Here is a 20,541-nt window from a genome sequence, read left to right as displayed (position 1 = left end):
CCCATTTGTGTGTAGTTTGGCTGAGAAAAATCCTGTTGCTTTCCAAGTGGTTGCTTTGTTGTTTCTGTTACACAAACATCTGAAAAATCAGCATTTCCTACTCAGCATCGAGCCAAAATTGACTGCTGTCTTTCTGTAATAAAGCAGCATGTTTTGCTCGGCTCTTCTAATTGGAAGACAGAAAGTCTCACAGACAGAAAGAACATGTTTATTGATCCAGCTTCATCCCAGAAACCGGACTGCACCGCAGGGAATGAGCGCAGAGAAAGGGAGCTGATTTTAAATACTTTGCAAATGCTCCTTAGCAGTATTAATGAGCAGTAGACTGAGAGGTGCATTAAGACCTCATGTGATGGGCCGGCGCCGCGGCTCACTAGGCTAATCCTCCGCCTAGCGGCGCCGGCACACCGGGTTCTAATCCCGGTCGGGGCACCGGATTCTGTCCCGGTTGCCCCTCTTCCAGGCCAGCCCTCTGCTGTGGCCAGGGAGTGCAGTGGAGGATGGCCCAGGTGCTTGGGCCCTGCACCCCATGGGAGACCAGGAAAAGCACCTGGCTCCTGGCTCCTGCCATCGGATCAGCGCGGTGCGCCGGCCGCAGCGCGCCGGCCGCGGCGGCCATTGGGGGGTGAACCAACGGCAAAGGAAGACCTTTCTCTCTGTCTCTCTCTCTCACTGTCCACTCTGCCTGTCAAAAAAAAAAAAAAAAAAAAAAGACCTCATGTGATGGAGTAAATGCAGGCAGAGCAGACTGCTTGGTAATGACCTGAAAATCCAGTGGAACTGCTCATTTCTTGAGTTGCCCATGTTTGCATGCTGATCTGGAGGGACCCTGGCTCCCCAAATGCAGAGATAATAAAGCTCTCATGAATGCAGGAGCAGGCTTTGTGTGCTTGCAGGGGAAAACAGAAATTCTTCAACGTGGTCTCAAAAGCAGCAGCAGACAGCTCAAATTGGGGATAGCAAGCTGGGTGGAAGCCAAAGACAGCCTCACTCCTGGCTCTTGCCTGGGTCTGAAGCGCCTTTACTTTCCTTCTAGCCTGTCCTGCTCCTTACTATCCTTGGCCTACTTGTTTCTTGTAGCAAAGGAGGACTACAGTTGGTGGAGCCTGGCCTTCAGGGCTCCTCCACAAGCCCCTCGGTCATTTCCCAGCCCAGAACATGCTTGCAGAAGCTCAGGAACCTGCACTTAACAAACCCGTGGAGCTGCAGCCAAGTCCTTGGCAGAACCCAAGCGCTGTCCCATCTGGCAACCTGTGGAAAGCAGAGGGCACACCTCCTGCTCGCCTGGATCCTGGCCTTGGGGGCCTGCCCTCTCCCCTTGCTGTCTACAGCTCCAGTTGTGTTTGCTGTGCCTGGCGCCAGTAAGTTGTGACATTTGGATATGACCCCTTGGGGATGGCTTCTCCTCCAGCCACAGAGCAGTCTGATCCTTGCTTCCACTCAGAAGAACCTGAACAAGCTTAATTGACCTTGAACTTCACCGAAATCATTGAGGAGGTTCTTTATCCTTCTGAAGCTGTCCCTGGTTCCTTACAGAAATGGGTAGTATCCGTAATCCATGAAAACGTGAGAGGGAGTGGGAGAGAGAGTGAGGGATGGAGGGAGAGAGGAGAGCAGCAGGAGGCGTGAAGGTTTTGATTCTGGCAATTGAGGTGCCGATCCCTGTGCTGCTGCTTGCTTCCGCCAGCATAGGCAAATGCACCGTGTCACCTTCCTTAGCTTTATCTCCTCAGACGTAAAGTGGTAAGGTAATGATTCATACCATTGACAGGAAGATGAACTTGTGTAACTCACTGAAGGCCTTCAAGCACAGAACCTGACATCAGTCATGGGTAGAATCTCTTCCTTCCATCACCCCTCCCTACCAGGTATTGGTCAGCAAGAATTCATTCTGCATTCTGAAGAACTCATAGAAACACAATTTGTGTGCATCAGGGAATGTGTAATTTACATCGAGAAATCAGGCTCCTTGTTTTAATGGATTAAAACATTTTGCTCAAAATGCCAGAAGATCTGGTTTTGAGTTCTGACTTATATGTAGTTGTGAAAATATCTATTCACCTTGACTTTTTTCTTTGATTTTTCTCATAATTTTTATTATATCAAAAATGTAATAAGATTTACCATTAGTTACTTTAAGGTGTACAAATGTAGTGGCATTAGACACACTCACAGTGTTGTATGAACATCAGCACTTTCGATTTCCAGAACTTTCTCACCGCCTTAAACTGACTCCCTATATCTGTTCAGCAACAGCTCTTTTCCCCTTTCTTCCCCGCCCCGTTCCTGCTAACCTCTATTCTACTTTCTGCCTCTCTAGGTTTATCTTTCTAGATATCTCATGCAAGTAGAATCACTTAATCTGTGTCCTTTTTGTTGGGTTGAATTGACTTGGCATAGGATTTTTTGAGGTCATCCATGTAGTAGATTGCTTCAGAATTTCATTCCTTTTCATGTCTGAATAATATCTCATTGTGTGTTATGTACCACACTTATTGTTTAACCTGTTGTATAACACCTGGCTGTTCCACCTTTTAGCTTTTGTGAGCTGCATTGAACACTGGCATTCTGTTCTGCTCCAGTCCTGGTTTTCAGTTATCTCACACATATACCAGCAATGGAATTTGTAGATGACATATTAGTTCCTTGTATAGATTTTTGAGGAATTGCCAAACTGTTTTCCATGGTGAATGTTCTTTTTTACTTTTCCACCAGCACTGCATGGGATTTTCAAGTTTCTCCTCATCTTCAACAATTCTTTTTGGTATCCATCTTTGTTATTTAGGCCTTCATCATAGCTGGAAAGTGCAAGCTCATTGTGGGTTTGATTTGTATTTTCTTAGTGATTACTGATGATTAGCTTCTTGTGTGTGTTTATTAGCCATTCAAGTATTTTCTTGGAGAAATGCCTATTCAAATCTGCACCTTTTTAAATTGAGTCATCTTTTTGTTGTTGAGTTGTAGGGGTGGTTTGTATATTTGGATATTAAACTCCTAACAAATGAATTGCTGTTTTATACCATTTTGTAGTTCATATTTTCGCTATAGTTTTTCTTTTTAATTATTGTTAAAAAACAGGGGTGGGTTTTTGGCACAGCAGTTAAGTCACTGCTTGGGACATCTGCATACCATAGCAGAGTGCCTAGTTCAAGTCCCAGCTATTCTGCTTCTGATCTAGCTCTCTGCTAGTGTGAGTCGTAGGAGGCAGTAGGTGATGGGTCAAGTTCTTGGATCCCTGCAGTCCACATAGGAGACCCGCATTGAGTTTCAGGCTTCTGGCTTTGGCCTGGCTGTTGCAGGCATTTCTTGGAGTAAGTCAGTAGATGGTAGATCTCTCCATCTGTCTCTCTTTCTCTGTCTTGGTGCCTTTAGAATAAAAGGCAAATAAATAAATACATTTTTAAATGAACAAAAAAACCCAACATTATTAAAGGAAGTTCCAAAATACACACAAATGGGCATGATTTAAAATCATGAATGCCATTCTGCCAATCAGAGGCCAATACCAGCCTTATCTCTGTTGATCTGCACCATCCAATGTAATGCCTTCCCTTTAGGATTACAGGAGAGGAAATTTCTCTGCCCAAGGAGTGTATGAATTGGTACTCATACGTATTCACTCAGCTAGAAGGAGGCATTTGAATGATTTTGTTAAACTAAATACCATCCTGCAATTCTGATCAGGTTTAGAATCAAACATAACACAGATGCATTAAGTATTCTTCAAGATAAGCCCTGCTCCTTGTCATGACAGTAGAGGAGCTGGGTGAAGTTGCCTGATCAGAGAGATCTCTAATTCTGCCCATAACCAAGTCATCAGACAGCAGGCAGAAGGCAGCATATCCTGACCCAAAAGATAGCCTTTGTTTGGAAAGAGCTTGATGCTTATTGGAATACATTTCAGACTCCCACTGGAGCATCTCCTAGGATTTTTCTAATCCATGTGCTGTCTATTTAGAGGGTATACTCCACTCTTCACTCTGGTAAGAGATGAAGGGTTCAGCCCCTTTTGGGAAACTCATGATGAAGAGGAAGGCAAACAGGAGGCTGGAAGAAGGGTAAAAAGGAGGAGGGCTGGTGTCTCTGAGCCCCACTCTTAAACCTTTTGTATCCATAAAAGACACGAACAGACCTGGGAGAAGGAGCAAAACAAGTAAGAAATATAAAACTGAATTCAATTCTACCAGCTTTAAAATGAGGCAATCTTACTGCTAAATCAGAGAGCATAAGCACTTGGATGTGGTCATTTCAGTGGGCAGGAGAAACATGAGGCTGAGTCTTTGGCTACCCTCAGTGACAGTTCACTGGGGAGGGGGCATGAGCTCCCACTTTAGCTTATGGTGGAGAAAAATGCCTTGACTTGGAGCCTTGACAACCCAAGCAGAGGCTTGGGGGCACGCTGGAAAAGACAAAGCGTTCTCACCATGGAATGTCATAGTGCAAGGCCAAGGGCAACTGGACAACCCAAACTCTGGGAAGCAAACCCTTGGTTTAGCAAGGGACCCTGGGTTAGTGCATTGTGGTGTCTGTAGCTGAAGCAAACTTCCTGCTGGAAAGACCAACAGGCCACTTGCAGTACAAGATTTTATTTATTAGTTGCAGAAACAGAGGAAGAAATTTAAGTGCTGGCCTGAGAGTCCATTTGATGGTCCTTTGGTGCAAAGGAAAAATAGAGACAGATGAGATAATCGTTGCAAAGAGAGACGTTGGCTCCCAGCCTTCTGGCTGAAGGGATGCCAGTCTCTTTGCCCAAACGTGATGCCAGGGGCTGCCTGCGTGATAGACTGTGAGTGCCAGGCGACAGCAGAAGCAGCATGCTGTATTTTTTGTTTGTTTGTTTTTACCCCTGTACATTGCCAGATGCCTATGAAGGGAGCACTCCCTTAGCCCATAAACAATCAAGACTAATAGAATATTGCTGGCAGAGTGCTAAGCAGAAATTGTTGCCACCTCAAGCATTGATTGGGTCCTCAGGAGAGACATATCTCCATTGTTACACAAGTGAGTCTTGGCAGGCCATTAGGGACAAAGGACATGGGGAGAATGAACACTTGAGCAGTCAGGGGTGTGCAGGAGTGAGGGTGGGATTCTAACATGAGCTGTCTGGTTTTGATGGTCTCTGGAAGAATCTTTACTTTCCAAACGGGTGTCTGGCTGGAAAACATTTCATATGCTGACCTTTCTGCCAGAAAAACAGGAATAGTAAGAACTGTTCCATGCACAAAAGTATATACACTGAGGCCGAGGGAAAGAAATCATTGCTTTGCTCATCCCCGATTGATCTTCCTTGGGTGTTGGTGGCAGGTCAGAGGGTGGGCCAGGCATGTAAAGATGGTGGGATTTTTATTCTCCAGGCATCATGTCAACAGCATGTCCTCCCAACCCTGGTGAAGAAATGCTGCCCTAGCAGGGTCCCCTCCCTCTGATGGGTCCTCCCTCTGATGTTGTCCCATGGCATGGAGATTAGCCATGGGGCAACCACAAGGCTATGGTGATATCTCTATGCTCTGGAGATAGTCTGGGTGTGATTGCCACACCCTTCTCTCATGGTAAGACTTTGGGCAAGTTATTTAACTTCATTGTGCCTTGATTTCCTTATGTCCTGGCAGTGTATCCCACTCTAGTTAATAATGAAATACCCGGGGGCCGGCTGGTGCTGTTGTGCAGCAAGTTAAGCTGCTACCTGCAATGCCATCCAGAGCCATCCATATGCTCCCCATATCAGAGCCTTGATTTGAGTCCTGGCTGCTCTGATTCTGATCTACCTCCCTGATAATGGCCCCTGGGAAAGCAGCAAAGAGCGACCCACGTTCATGGGTCCCTTGCCACCCATGGGAGAGACCTGGATGTAGCTCCTGGCTTTGGCCTGGCCCTGCGTTAGCAGTTAGAGAAGATCACAGTGTTAATGATTTAATGAGTAGATCGCCGTGCATTAGATGTTGGAGTATAAACCTGCTTGTTCAGTTATACTCACAACATGTAGTAAATGCACGCACCAGGCATTTACTGACTGAAGGAGTGAAAGTGATTGGAGAAGTGCACAGTTCCCTTAAGCCAGCTGTCATTCACAGGCTTTTCACCATAGTGTAAGAGTCCATTTTCACAGGGCTTAGCTTGAATCCACTCTAGTTTTTTTTTTTTTTAATGTTTTAAATGTGTTTATGCAAAGAAGGGGCAGGGATTTTTTTTTTTTTTGAATTTTTAAAAAATTTCATTTAAGGAATACAACTTCGTATGTTTAACATATATAAACTTGGGAGCAAGGTGATTCTTCCCCTCCTGGTGGAGTTTTAGCATTAGGAACAAGGCACTAATGGCTCTGTGAGTTGCAGCAGGATTTGCAGATACTTGACACCCTGCCAGTGACAAAAGGTGCTCTGAGCTTTGGAAAGGCACTAGGGTAGAGTCACTGAGCATGTGGGCTCTTGCATCTAACTGCCTGGGCTGGAATTGGCTCCTGCCATACTTGCTGTGTGACCCTGGGACAAATCTAAGCCTTGACTCTGCCCTCATTTCTGAAACACTCCATAGCATCTTTGTAAATCAAAAACAGAATCATGTATGCAAAGTGTCTGGCACACAGCAATTACTCCATACATGCTAGTCATTATTTTTTTTTAATTCAGATACTGTGTTTCAGAGCCTGTGAACAAAACTTAGGGCTCCCAAAAATATCTCTTCTGATTCCTCTTCTTTAATGTATCAGGTTTCCAACTATCTCTAATATGTCAGGTTCCTGACTCTAAGTGGAAATGTAATCAACAGAGCCATTTACATTTATATGTGCTCAAGGTATCTTGACTGATGTTAATCCAGGCGTTTATGATTGCTTAAGGTATGTTTACATTAACCACTGGTGAAAAATGTAAAATGCATGCAGTCGTTTGAAAGGACTGATTTTCGTGTCCCCAGCCACACGGAGTGTTCACATAAACATTCTGCATGGTGGCTGCATCTGTGTACTGCCTCAAGTGAGGGTTGAATGTATATATGTCTGTCTGTCTGTCTGTCTGTCTGTCTGTAGCATCCTTCCTTCCAGCAAAGCTCATATAAAATCATGCTCTGCCTAGATATGTGGCTAAAGACTGGATGTTTCAAATGAGGGAGCACTGTGAGAAGGCGTTGTTTCCTCTCTGTCAGTATCCACAGATCTTCAGTCTATTATCAGCTGAATTGCTTCCTACTGCCCGATCCTTTACCATCATCGCTGTTTTCTACAGAGAATAGTTTCATTAACTCAGTTTTCTAATGATCTGAATACAGCCCAAAAAGGAGGAGCCCCACCAGCTAGGGCCACGCTGGTTTGGAAGTAGAAATAGCAGAGTAGTGTGTGGTGTTCTCACTGACTAATTGCACCCCAGAATTGGCTGAGCCAAAAGAGTGTCTGGATGGTGCCTGGGAAGACGAATGTTCACTGGACTGGTGAGCATTCCATATTGGCCTGATCAAAAGCAAAAACTTCTGATTAATTGCTTCATAAACCCCGTTTATGTATGGATTAAATCCTGTGGTTTGGGAAGGACTTTGGATAGAGAAACTACTCAACATTTCCAAATTCACTCATTAAAAATTAGGTACCCACTGTCAACTCTGTCTCAGAGACTTTTCTAGGCTACCTTTGCTTAGTGGTGACCAAAGATGAGACAGATCTCTGCTTCCAAGGGACTTTATATTCTAATGAGGATGATGTCAATGGGAAACATATAAATAGATAAACCAAAAAATACTTTCAAGTGTTTGTATGCTAAGCCTTCCATGAAACTGGATGACACAGTGGAGGATTGTCAGGACTAGTAGTGATGGAATTGGGTAAAGAGACACGTAGGGCAGGAAAAAGCTGGCAATGGAATGGTGAAAAAAGGGTTCCACACTGGGGAAGAGCAAGTTCAAAGGCTCTGAAGACGAAACCACACTTTGAGGATACCAGGAAACCACCACTGTGGCTGATGTATAATGAGCAAAAGGTCAGCAGCCTTGGGCCAGGCCATACAGGACTCTAGACCTTGTTCCGAAGCCTGGACTTGATACTCAATGTAGTGGGACAAAGTGTGAGTTTTGAGTGGGAGGGCGGCATGACCTAGATGAAGTTAGCAGACCATTTTGCTGCTGTGGTATCCTGACAACAAGAACTCACACTCATACACGTTTCTTCATCATTGAGTTTCTTCTACAGACTAACACCAAAATGTAACACTTTTCATTTTACTTTCAGTAATGATAGGTCACTGAATAATTATTTCAATCACTCTAAAGACCATTAAGACTATAAAGACCGAAGTACTTAAGCTTTCCAAGTTGCTGGCTTGCCTGGCCTATTAGCAATATATTTGACTTCCTTTATCATTTGAACAACACACCTGGAGGCAGAGCAAGCCCCTTAATTCCAATGGGAATTTGAGGAATTTTGTGCAAAGCCTCAAGTATAGAACACTGCTTCAAACAGCGAAAGAAATACATGGTGCTTCCAAAGGTATTCCCAGCCAGCCCATCCTGCTGGTTCCTACAAGAAAGTTAAAATCAAACAAATGTAGAATCATGATAGAATGGGTCTTGACTCTCTCTCTCTCTCTGTCTTTCTCTCTCTCTCTCTCTCCCCCTCTCCCTCCCTCCCTCTCTCCCTCTCTCTCTCCCCCTTCCTCCCATCCTCCCTCCCTCCCTCTCCCCCTGCCTCCCTCTCTCTCTCCCCCTCTCCCCCTCTCCCTCCCTCCCTCTCTCCCTCTCTCTCTCCCCCTTCCTCCCATCCTCCCTCCCTCCCTCTCCCCCTGCCTCCCTCTCTCTCTCCCCCTTCCTCCCTCCCTCCCTCCCTCTCCCCCTGTCTCCTTCTCCCCCTGCCTCCCTCTCTCTCTCTCCCCCTTCCTCCTTCCCTCCCTCCCTCTCCCCCTGCCTCCCTCTCCCCCTGCCTCCCTCTCCCCCTTCCTCCCTCTCCCCCTCCCTTCCTCCCTCTCTCCCTCTCCCTCTCCCTCTCCCTCTCCCTCTCCCTCTCCCTCTCCCTCTCCCTCTCCCTCCCTCCCTCTCTCTCTCTCCCTCTTTCCCTCTCTCTCCTTGTCTCTCTCTCCTGGAAAGAATGGGTTAAAAGACAACAACCAGATGAGAATCCCAAACAAGAAATTTCTATCAATTAGTGTTTTTTGAAAAGGCCTGTGGGCAAGAGATTTAGATGTTTAGTCATGAGCAGGCTGTCAGCTCTGAACTCCAGCAGTTCCGTCTGTCTGGTCCACCACTGTACATGGCACCTAGCAGGTGCCCCACAGATATCTTCAGAGGGTGGATGGAGTCCTACTGAGCACCGATTATGTCAGCTGCTTGGGCAGGATCCCTAGTGTAGTTTGGAATGCAGAATATCTACCCCTCCTGTTTACAGGGCCAGAGGTCTCTTGAAATTCGATGACTCATAGGGAATATCCTTGGAGGAAACAACAGGAAGGTGAAGCGTGCAAACCCAAGGCTGCAGTGCAGGCTTTTGGTCATGGGGACGTTCTGAGTGACCACAGGTTCCAGGGTATGACCTGCCAGTAAATGTCAGGTAGCCAATAGAAGAGGAGCTCACTGGGAAAAAGCTTGTTAGAACCTATGAGACAGGGAGAGATGGCTTTCCCCATACAAGGCAGTGGTTGAGATAAAGTAGAAGTCCATGACTCAAGTGCCTGTATCTTCACAGAATGAAAAAAAAAAATGATCAGAAGATAAGTATGTGGCAGTGACAAGGTGCCATGGAGTGGGAAGCTATTATAATTCAGTGGTACAAGTCTCAAAGCTGGTATCATGTTGGCTCATTGCGAGTCTTTGTGTCCATTATGCTATAAGGTCCTTGAGGACAAGGATAATGTCACACCCACTATCATGTCCCTGATACTTAGAATGCATGGGACACTTGTTATTTATTTACTGTAATGAAAAAAAAAGGCTCCCTCCTGTAGTCCCATCTGGACTACTCTTTGACAATTCAGTTGCTCCTGATCAACCCCAGAATGAGGTGTTCCTGTCCCTGTTTTCTCATGTACTTTCCTCTCTCTCTATTTATTTATTTATTTATTTTTAACTTTTATTTAATGAATATAAATTTCCAGAGTACAGCTTATGGATTACAATGGCAAACAGAATTTTCAATCAGCATTTGCAATTTTTTTTTTTAAGTCTTCCCTACAAAGCAGGAGTGCTAGGAGCAGGGATATTTTCCCAGGCATCTCTGTATTCCTTTTGCTGATCCCACTGACAGGCACTGAGTAAATGCTAAGTATCTTTTGTTAACAATAAAATGAAAGACTTATTTTATTGACATCTTTCATGCTTCCCTCCTCTAGATCTGAAAAAGTTAGGAGCTTTGCCTGAAGAGAAAATGGGGTACACTTGTATGGGAAAAAGGCAATTATAAGTGAAAAACGTGGTTAGTTGCAAAGCTGTACATGAATGCATATTGTGGCATCCTTCTTACAAGCATGACCTGAGCAGTGGTATGTATTTACTGACTATAGAGATAGGACAATATCTTCTGGGGTGTGTAGAACTGATAAATGTAATGAAGTGATGGCCCTGGCACTCTTGAGCTAGCTTCGATGAGGATAAGTAGAGAAAGATGGCAGAAATGTGAGTGAGGACTTGTATACCCAGGGCTGTTCATTAAGAGTGAATTGAGGGACATCTCCCATAGCATTGGAAAGCCAGAGTTCATTTTGAGCAAATAAGGCTTTTCAAGGTGTGACCAGGAGATGAAAGAGTCACTAAGATCAAATCTGACTGGTGTCAGTCTCAATAAGCTCACCTGCTTGCCACAGAAAGGGCACACTGATTGTCTCTGCTAGAGAAGGCTCTGCTGTGTAAACAAACACCTACATACATCAGGCCACTGGAAATATGGCCAAGGAATTGTGAAATCCTCAGGGCAGAAGGGCCTTTTGGCCCTGAAACCAGTCTGATTCCAGACTAAAATGACTCCTGCTGGATTCTCATCTCCATTAGATGTTGCAGGATCAGCTGGGTCAGAACCCAACTGATCCCCACTGACCACCTCCACAATCACCCACAAAGGCCCCACTGATCTCATCCTAAGCCCATTCTTACTCTAGGAAATATGCCCACTTACTTTATTCAATTAATAAACATGCACTAAACACCCAGTACTAGGCAAGCGTTAGCATGGTGGGGGTATTTACCTGCCTTCAATGAGAAAGTAGGGAGATGAAGGCACCAACAAATCTAATACAACAGGATGTAGCAGGATGGAGTAATGGTTTTGCATCTTAAATCTGGACAGGGTTAGGTCTGGCTTTCAAATCTTAACTCCACGACGTACTAACTTGGTGATTTCAGGTAATATACATACCCCCTGAGAAGCCTCAGGCTCATCATCTACAAATGATGATAATAACTACCCTTAAAAGGGATCAGTAAAATAATGAGTATGAAGGAATTATCCCACTGTCTAATAATAGTAAATGTTCAATAAATCTTTCTTCCTCTCTTCCTCTCCATTTTATTACTCCCATTACTGCTCCCGTTCCTCTTATAATTGTTCTGATCACCCCTTTTATGACTCCTACTGCATAGAAGTCAAAATGTAATAGAGGAGAGAACTTGGAGGATATGAAGAGGCTCTGTCAAAAGCTTTGGGATAAGAATTCATAGTTTGATGTTTGCAGAATGAGTGGCATTTTCCTTGGAAGAGAAGAAATATGGAGACACATTGGGGCTGATTATTCAGCAGAAGCAGGGGCTCCCCAGTTAGGAATTAAAGTGGATGTCTGGGGCTGGCGACGGCCCAACATGGTTGCAATGAAAGCACATGTGTCTTAGACAGGGCTCCTGGCAGCAAACATACGCCTGGAATCTCAAGAATGAGGATTCCCAGAAGCCACAGGAGGCCAGAACATGAAGGAGAGGCGAGTGACCTGTTATACCATGCTGCTGGTGGTAGACACAGGCACCCAGAATGACGGCTGACTTACTGTAGCAGTGTGGGAGGAGTTCCTTCGTAACTTTGGCCTTGGCAGTTCTGATGGGGATCCCTTTTTTGTTGAATTTCTTTTTAGAGGAGGAGGCCGAGAGAAAGAGTTATCATCTACAGACAGAGCTCTTATACACTAGCTCATTCTCCAAATATCCACAGTGATTGGGACTGGCTGGGGCCTAAGCTAGGAGCTGAGAACTCAATCCAGGTGTCCCATGTGAGAGGTAGGAACACAACCAGTTGGCTATGCAATATGTTTTATTAAAATCAGCATAAGGAACACAATTTTTACATGGAAAACATCAATTAGAAGGGGATTTTGACATTTGCATCTTGTGTTCCTTAGTTGTCAGCAATACTGGCATAAGTGGGCCAATGAAGGAGATGAATGTTTCTTCCCTGTTCTGAAAATCAGGAAGCTAAAGGCCTAGCAAGACAGAACACTTGGGACTGTGCAGGTTAACTCCCTGTACTTAGAAGAACAGTGCATGTGTGTGTTTTCTCTTTGTAACTCAAGAGTTAAAAGTTAATCACAGAAGGAAGAGAGTGGCTGGGAGAAAAAGGATCAATTAGGGATTTTGAGACATGGAGCAGAATTCTTAAATAATTATTTTGGGTTCAGATGTCAGACCATCACATAAACAAAATATAAATATAGTCCAGAAATAAATACTGCACTTTGCATATTCTGGACTCATCATGAGTTTATGGTGGAATGTAATCAAGATTTTCATATGGTAATAATAAGGGAAGAAAATTCTTTGCTATGTTTCCACTATGCCCACAGCAAAATTCGAGAAAGACAAGATCATGATTTACCCCAGGAGTCTTTAGAGAATTGTATAATTAACAGTTATAAAATGTTGTTCATATGGCTTGGATGATAATAGCACAGCCCATGTTATTTTAAAACGTTATGTTTATGTATTGAAATATTATACTCCAGTGGGACTAGAGAGCAATCCAGCTTCTAGGGGATGGGGACAGGCAGGGCACATGCATCATTAATAGGTAACATAGTTACAATGAGGTGGCCCTTCTCAGTTTATACAAGACTTAGCAGCACTTCATCTTGTTGGGCCCTCACAGCAGGCTGTGGTTGGTCTATCATGAGCATCATAATTTCATAAATAAATTTGAATATCACAGAGGTTACATAATCTGCCTAAGTTCACAGAGCAGTCATCAAAAAGTGGCCGGGGAAGCTATACCCTCTTTTCTTGTTCTTAGTGGGAAGCTGGTTTTGTTGTGTGGCGGGGGAGGTCACCCTGCCTTTAATGGCTGCCACATTTCTTCGAAGTCCAGCTCAACCAGGAATAGCCCATCTTCGGGGAACCACTTACATCTCTTGGAACCCCAGAGAGTGAGCTCTGCTTCACATAAACACCAAGTTAAAAAGTCCATTTGAAAGAGCCAAATTGCATAATTGATTTGTCTGAAAATGTGGTGTTGTGTGGTTGCTTCTCTGGGTACTAACCTTGGCATGGGAGCTGTGTCTGTGTCCCTTCTTGGCCATTAGCTCACAGTTCATGGCTTCACTTCGCGTGTGCTCCATTGTTAGTAAGGATGGGAGTCAGCAGCAGCTCCTGTTGCAAATTAGAGTAGAGTAAAGCTGGATTTTCATTTGTATTTTTTAATATTTTATTTATTTGACAGGGGTGGGAGATACCTTACACCCTCTGGTCCAATCCCCAAATGGCCACAATGGCTGGGTCTGGCTCATGCTGAAACCAGGAGTCAGGAGATCCACCCAGGTCTCCCACATGGGTGCCAGGGGCTCAAGGACTTTGGTCATCTTCCACTGCCTTCCCGGGAGCAGTGGCAGGGAGCTCAATCAGAATCAGAGCAGCGGGCTGTCAAACCAATGCTCTGATATGGGATGTTGGCATCTCAGGCAGCAGCATAACCCACTGCACCACAGTGCTGACTCCCGCATTTTCATATGTATTTGAAGTCCAAGTCAATTTATTAAACATAACTAGGTCTTGGAATCATGAAATTACAATTGGCACTTACCTCTTGCCATCTTAGGCAAGCATGTTTGTTCAGTTACACGGATCACCAACAGTGTACCAGGAGCATAATGGCTTGCTGTGTCCTTACCACGCTGGCTTCCTTTCTGTGTCTCATGTGCAACGAGCTCTTTCCCCAGACTCTGGCTCTGCTCCTCTGCCTGGAGTACTCAGAACTGACTTCTCACGTCAAGCGTATCTGGGCTGAAATGTCACCTCTTCAAAGAGATGTTCACTGCCCAAATAATCTAAAGTAGCCTCCCACCATTCTTTATGAATCCTACCACAATTTGTAGCATTGATTGCTTGTTTTCAATATTTATTTGTTTACTGCCCATCTGCCCTGTGCTGTAAGAGTAGAGACCTCATCTGTTTTGCTTTTCACTATGTCTCCAGAACTTAATCTAGTGCCACATATCATGGGTACTTAATAAGCATTCATTGAATGGAGGACCTTGAGGACTTAAGCCTTATCCATCCTCTTGGGTTGTCTGATCTATTCATTAATGAGCTATTATTATATAGCAGACTACCCCCTAAATCCACTATCTAGCACAACAATAACTAATCATTGTGAATGCAGTGTGTGGCTTGGGCTGAGAGCTGGCCTTGACTGGAGCAGCCCTACGGACATCGGCTGGGTTGACTCACACATCTGCAGGCCAGCTGGAGGTTGGCTGATTCAGCCTGGGATTACCTGGCTTGGCTCCAGGACTGCTCCACAAGTCTCTCATCCTTCTTGGACCAGCACAGTTCCTGAGGCTTGTTTCTTCTCAAAGTGATAATGGAGGTGCAGGACAACAAGCAGAATCATATGAGGCTTCCTATAGTCTAAGCCCAGCACCAGCCCAACAGCACCTCTGCAAGCCTGCTGTTGGCCAAAGCTAGTCCTAGTGTCAAAGAGCAGACAAGTGCACTCTGCCCACAAAGAAACAGTGGCAAAGATGTAGACGAAGGGAGGGTTAAAGAATCAGGGCCCATTTGGCAAGAATGCAAATTAACACAATCCCATCAATCAAAATGTGATTGTGCTTGGTTGACAAGCCCAGTCTCTTCCATTTTCACTGGGTCTTGGCATTTTCTATTTTGCCAAGTATCACTATGTGACAATTTTTATATATCTCTTTCCTTTTTCTCTGTTCCTCTTTAACTTTATGTACTTTTTTTTTGGCATTTGCTAGCTTTCTCTTTCCTTCTTTCTATCTTCTTAACATTTTTATATCCTACCTTAAATAAAAGGGTATTTATTTTTAATGGTATATTTATTGTATAGTTTTAAATTCTTTGTTAGAAAATTTAAGTGAAGCAGTTACACTAAATTCAGCCACTTTTTATTTAATGTTGCTTTACAGTGATTTTCCTATAGGTTATTTACACTCTGTATAAAACTCTTCACCTTGCACTGAAACATGTACCTTAAATAAAACGCTTTTCTTTTCCTATACAGAGTTGATGAGAACATAAATTGTAAACCATCCCTGGTGGGCAATTTGGCCATATATGGGAAAATTTAAAGCATCCATATGATTTAACCCCAAAGCTCCCATGCCAGAAACTTACCTGACATGTGGATTTGTATGTGTGATCAAAGTGTTCATTGTACCACTGTTTATATTGGGAACAATATGTAAAGAAATTAAATAATAGAAGAATGAGGAAATAAAACATCGTATATCTTCCAGTGAGAGAAAATGAGAGAAAGACAATCACTTAAGTTCCATTATGTCTGGGAATGGATTTAGTATATATCACAAAATTAAGGCCTTTTTAGTCTGTAGTGACTTAGTAAAATCAGCTATTTCTATATATGATAACATGGAAAGATCTTCAAGGCATATTAACAGATGAAATCAAGGTACAGAATATTGTACAGAGTTCAGCATGGGTATTTGATTTTTGAATACATGAATACATCTGGACATTTCTAGAAGAATACTTAAATTATTTACAATGATTATCTTTAATGACTGAAGCTGGGGTGGAAGAGAAAAATAAAAACTTACTTCCATTGGATACTTTTTGGTATTTAAAATTTTAAGAGCTGATTGCCTCTACAACAGGAGGTGACAAACTACAGACCAAGGGCCAAATCCAGTTTCCCACTTGTTTTTGTAAATAAACTTTTATCAGAACACATTTGTGCCTGCTCATTTAAGTATTGTCTGTGGCTACTTTTGTATTATGATGGTGGAGTCTAATTGTTCAGACAGGTCAGCAAAGCATAAAATATGTGCTCTCTGACCCTTGACAGAAACATTTTGCAGAAAATAATTTGCCAAAAAAAAAAAAAAAAAGACTCCTAAGCAAAATCTAGCAAGAGTGGGAGAAAGGCTGCAAACTAGAGGAACGAACAGAATAATCTGTCTTCTGGGGAAAACTCGTGTGGTGCCTCAAGCAATTAACATTTATTAACTATCAAGGGATGTGCTGAATGTGTGGAGGGGGAGACAAAAGGATGAATGAAAGGTGCTCTCTGCCCTTGAGGAGTCTACAATGTGGTGGAGAGGAAAGACAATCACTGACAGGTTCCATAAAGTCTGGCAATGAGTTTAGTATGTATCACACCATCAAGGCCCCATTTAATCTGTCAAAAGAAAGTTTTCATAGACACTGCAAATTTATCATCAGGTAAGGTTTGGAGTACAGAGGTAAGTAAAGGTTGCAGAAGGACAGAAAGGGGAGACGGATTGTCCTGGCTCCTGTGCCCTGTGGTGCTGTTGGTAGGTCTGGACCATTTGATCGGGCTTTGGGACGTACAGTTTCTGACAAGGAATCATAGCATCAGTCAAGGAGCTATCAATGCCAAGTTGTACATATGAGCCATTATAAACGGTACATGGCTCATGCCCCTTCTGAGTGCTTCTGTTTGTGGATAGCAGCATCTGCTAGGAGAAGGGACAGCTGATGTTCGAAAATTTCACCTGCCTCTCTCATCCTGAGACTCGGGAACAACTTCCTCACGGCCCACCCAAATAGGTATGAAACCCAAGGCCCATTCCATGCCCTGCTGACCTGGGTTAAAAGTCTCTGATGAGAGCATTTCTGAATAAGGTAGGCAAGAGGGAAACTGACCTTAAGAACACGAGATCCCTCCAGGGACCCAAGTGCTGAGAAGTCAGTTTCTCCTGAAGGATTTGACTAATGGTTTGGGAAGGTTCCCATGTCTCTAAGACCTTGTGTCTTAGGTGTGACATACTAGCTTTCTTTGCTCTACTGCCAATCTTCAGTTTGCCTGTCCCTCCTACAAATAGGTCAGGCTGTCTATTGCTCCAATGTCAAATCTAATGAAAGAGATCATCTGATTGGTCCTGCTCACGTCAATCACTTGGGATCCACGAGCAGGATGGTGTAGTATAAATCTGACATCCAGGGACCCAAGCCAGGTGTCTGTGTGTACAATGTTACTCTACTACAGCCATTAGCCAGAAAAAGATAGAAATGGGTATTTTACTTTTCAAAACTCGTCAGATGCCTATCCATAGATCTTCATGAACATTTGCTTAAATTCCATTTACTTGCATGTTCCCCTCATTGTGGGCCTGGTGAAATGAGAGGTCATTGGAGCTACTTGTCCCTTGCCCCTATATAAGCCACATGATGATGAAGGATGGCAACTTTGTCCTCTCTTTAAAAAGCCATGAAATTATAATTGAGAAAGAATACTTTATGACTTTGTTATTGTTTTTGATTTGGGGAACTATAAACTTGACAGCAACTTCTGTGTGCCTTCTAGACCTTACATAGGCTGTGCTCTGAACTTGAAGTTTCAGAATGTTCCTCTTTATAATAGATTTGTAGACATTTGAACTTTTCTGTCTCTTTTGAGATTTAGGGACAGGGGTGAAGACAGACATTTTAAATTAATCACATGTTTGATGGTCTAATCTATCTTCTTGACATTGAACCCTTTGGAGTCAAGAGTCGATCCATAGGGCACTGCATCTTGAATATATTAAATAAACACTCAATTGATCAAATGTTGAATTAAATGGTCTTTTTAAAAGCCCAGATTTTACTCAAAATTTTAAGTTATGGCTAGGTTATGAGAATAGATGGGTTTCTGTTTAAGGAGAAGGTTTGAAAAAAATTCAGTTATGAAACAAGATCATGACCAATGCTGTCCAAATATAATGCAAGTCACAGGGAATTTTGAGTATTCTAGTAGCCACATTATTTTAAAAAGGTAAAAAGAAACAGGAAAAGAGTATTTCATTAGCATATTATTTAAGCTAATATGTGCAAAATAAAATTTTCAGTATATAAAATTTTCACTGTAAAAATCAGGATTGAGATTCACCAAGTCCATAGTAAAGGTTCTTGTGTTTATTTTATTTTAAGATCACATGGCAATTAGGATGAGCCACACTTCAAGTGCTCAATAGGCAGCTATTCCTAGTGGCTTCGATATTGAACAGTGGCGATTTTGGCAGATGATTGATTTGATTTTAAATGTTATTCATCGGGAGATTCTTCTAAATCAACCTCTCTTCCAGAGCATTTAAGATAAAGTTCAAATTACTAAGGTCGGATTCCATGGCTTGAGGAATGAATCAGTTTCCAGTAGGGATATAAGGCTGAAGTAGAAGAATGGTGGGATAGAAGTAAAGGCCCCTCTGCAGGGTGCGTGCTACCTATCAAGTCATCTCTGGTGCAAAGCTAAGTATTTTTAAACTTATTTATGTATGAATTTGAGAGACAGAGACAGACACACATATATACAAATAGCACTCCCAATGGTCGGTTTATTTTCCAAATGCTTGCAGTAGCCAGAGGTAGGCCAAGGCTGAAGTCAGGATCCCAGAACTCAATCCAGGTGCCCTACATGTGTGGCAGGACCCAACCTCCCAGGGCCTGGATTCGCAGGAAGCTGGTGTCATAGCTGGGTATTGAATCCAAACAGTCCAATGTGGGACAATGGCATCCTAACCTTTAGTCTGAAGGCCTGCCTTAACTAAAGTATCTTAAAGAAGTTTTAGCAATTATATAACATGCATATTTAACACCTAACTGATAGCAAAATAGAAGTTTTAAGAACAAAGGCCAAGAGGGGAGGGAATCGTAAAATCTTTGCAGAAGTGGTTTGAAAAGGGTCTGAAACCATGAGCTCCCCGGTCCTGAAATGAGCTGCCTCTCTGCTGCACTTCATGCACTTCAAGTTGTAGATGAGAGACTTGGAGGGCTGTTGTACACCAGTGCCAGTTTCACAGTGGAGCGGCTCAGCGCTACTTAGCACAGGTGTGTGAGTCGTGATGTGCCACAAGCCCTTAGACTCCACCTGCTGCTGGGGGGTAGTGGGCAGTACTGGCGCAGTGGGTGGTAAGTAGCAGTTGCACTGTTAGCTTCTGTACTTTAAATCTGCAGGAACTTTCCCCTGCCACCAGCAATGGGAAGATCTTGGACTTGGAACCAAAGAGCCAGGTCCTGGTTTGCACCCTGATGCACTCGAAAAACTGTAAGTGACCATGGTACCCTCTGTAAAATGACAGAAATGGTTACATCATCTCCAAAGCTTTGCCCATTTCCAGTATTCTGTGATTCAATGATTCCAAGTGAATTGTGCTAGCCGGTGAAGAAAGAGTGTGTGGAATATACAGGTATTAGTGTGTGTGATATAAATTAATAAAAGAAAATACATAAAAGGGAAAAAATGCACCAAACACCTGCAGTTTTGGGGATGAAGTATATTCAGTAGTGTTCAAAGAAATTGAAGTTCTTTATTTTTGATCCTTTAAATATATAAATTAGCAACATGATATTCTGATTCAAGCCTTGCATAAATGTATAGAGCAAACCAGGGAAGTTTTTCTTCAACTTTTCCTCCTCCTTCCCCGTGATAATTGATTTGGAGTTCATTTTTCCAATCTCTTTTTTTTTTTTTTTTTTTTTGACAGGCAGAGTAGACAGTGAGAGAGAGAGAGAGAGAGAGAAAGGTCTTCCTTTCCATTGGTTCACCCTCCAATGGCTGCCGCGGCCAGCGCGCTGTGGCCAGCGCACCGCGCTGATCCGATGGCAGGAGCCAGGTACTTATCCTGGTCTTCCATGGGGTGCAGGGCCCAACTACTTGGGCCATCCTCCATTGCACTCCCTGGCCACAGCAGAGAGTTGGCCTGGAAGAGGGGCAACCAGGACAGAATCCGGCGCCCCGACCGGGACTAGAACCTGGTGTGCCTACGCCGCAAGGCGGAGGATTAGCCTAGTGAGCCGCGGCGCTGGCCTCCTTTCTTTCATTTCTACTGTATACTTACTGTTTTTTAAAGATTTTTGTTTATTTGAAAGGTGGAGAGACAGAGATCTCCCATCTACTAATTTACATCCCAAAAGTCCAACAGCCAGAGCTGGACCTGGCCAAAGCCAGAGGCCAGCAGCCAGGGACTCAGTCTGAGTCTTCCATGTGAGGACCATTTTCTGTTGCTTCCCAGGTTCTGCATTAGCAGGAAACTGGAACGGGAAGTGCATCCGTGACTCATATCCAGGCACCCTGATATAGGATGCGGGCATCTCAAGTAACATCTTAACTGCTACACCAAAAACTCACCTAATACCATTAGATACTACATATATAGTCTATTTTTACTAAAAGTAGCA

The 20,541-nt window shown here is 43.5% G+C and overlaps 1 protein-coding gene across 22 annotated transcripts in view; it reads left to right on the top strand.

Annotated features, from left to right (window-relative positions):
- LOC149124337 (uncharacterized) overlaps nt 1–20,541 on the top strand; it is a 605,541-nt gene that overhangs the window by 474,362 nt on the left and 110,638 nt on the right. For 10 of the 22 annotated variants that reach the window (XM_089305500.1, XM_089305499.1, XM_089305495.1 and 7 more), the window contains one exon: nt 1,081–2,986. The exons of 11 other annotated variants lie outside the window; for them this stretch is intronic. In XM_089305500.1, the coding sequence (XP_089161626.1) occupies nt 1,081–1,365 (285 nt within the window). In that variant the 3' untranslated portion in view covers nt 1,366–2,986. Of the gene's footprint in view, nt 1–1,080; nt 2,987–20,541 lie in introns of those variants that run through there. One more of the 22 variants, XR_016214263.1, reaches the window with a different exon arrangement.

The sequence above is a fragment of the Oryctolagus cuniculus genome, chromosome 10, assembly GCF_051225735.1.
Source record: "Oryctolagus cuniculus isolate XC-2025 breed Fujian yellow rabbit chromosome 10, ASM5122573v1, whole genome shotgun sequence".
Classification (NCBI taxonomy): Eukaryota; Metazoa; Chordata; class Mammalia; order Lagomorpha; family Leporidae; genus Oryctolagus; species Oryctolagus cuniculus.
The sequence above is the reverse complement of the archived record's forward strand: the minus strand, read 5'-3'. Positions and strand labels throughout refer to the sequence as shown.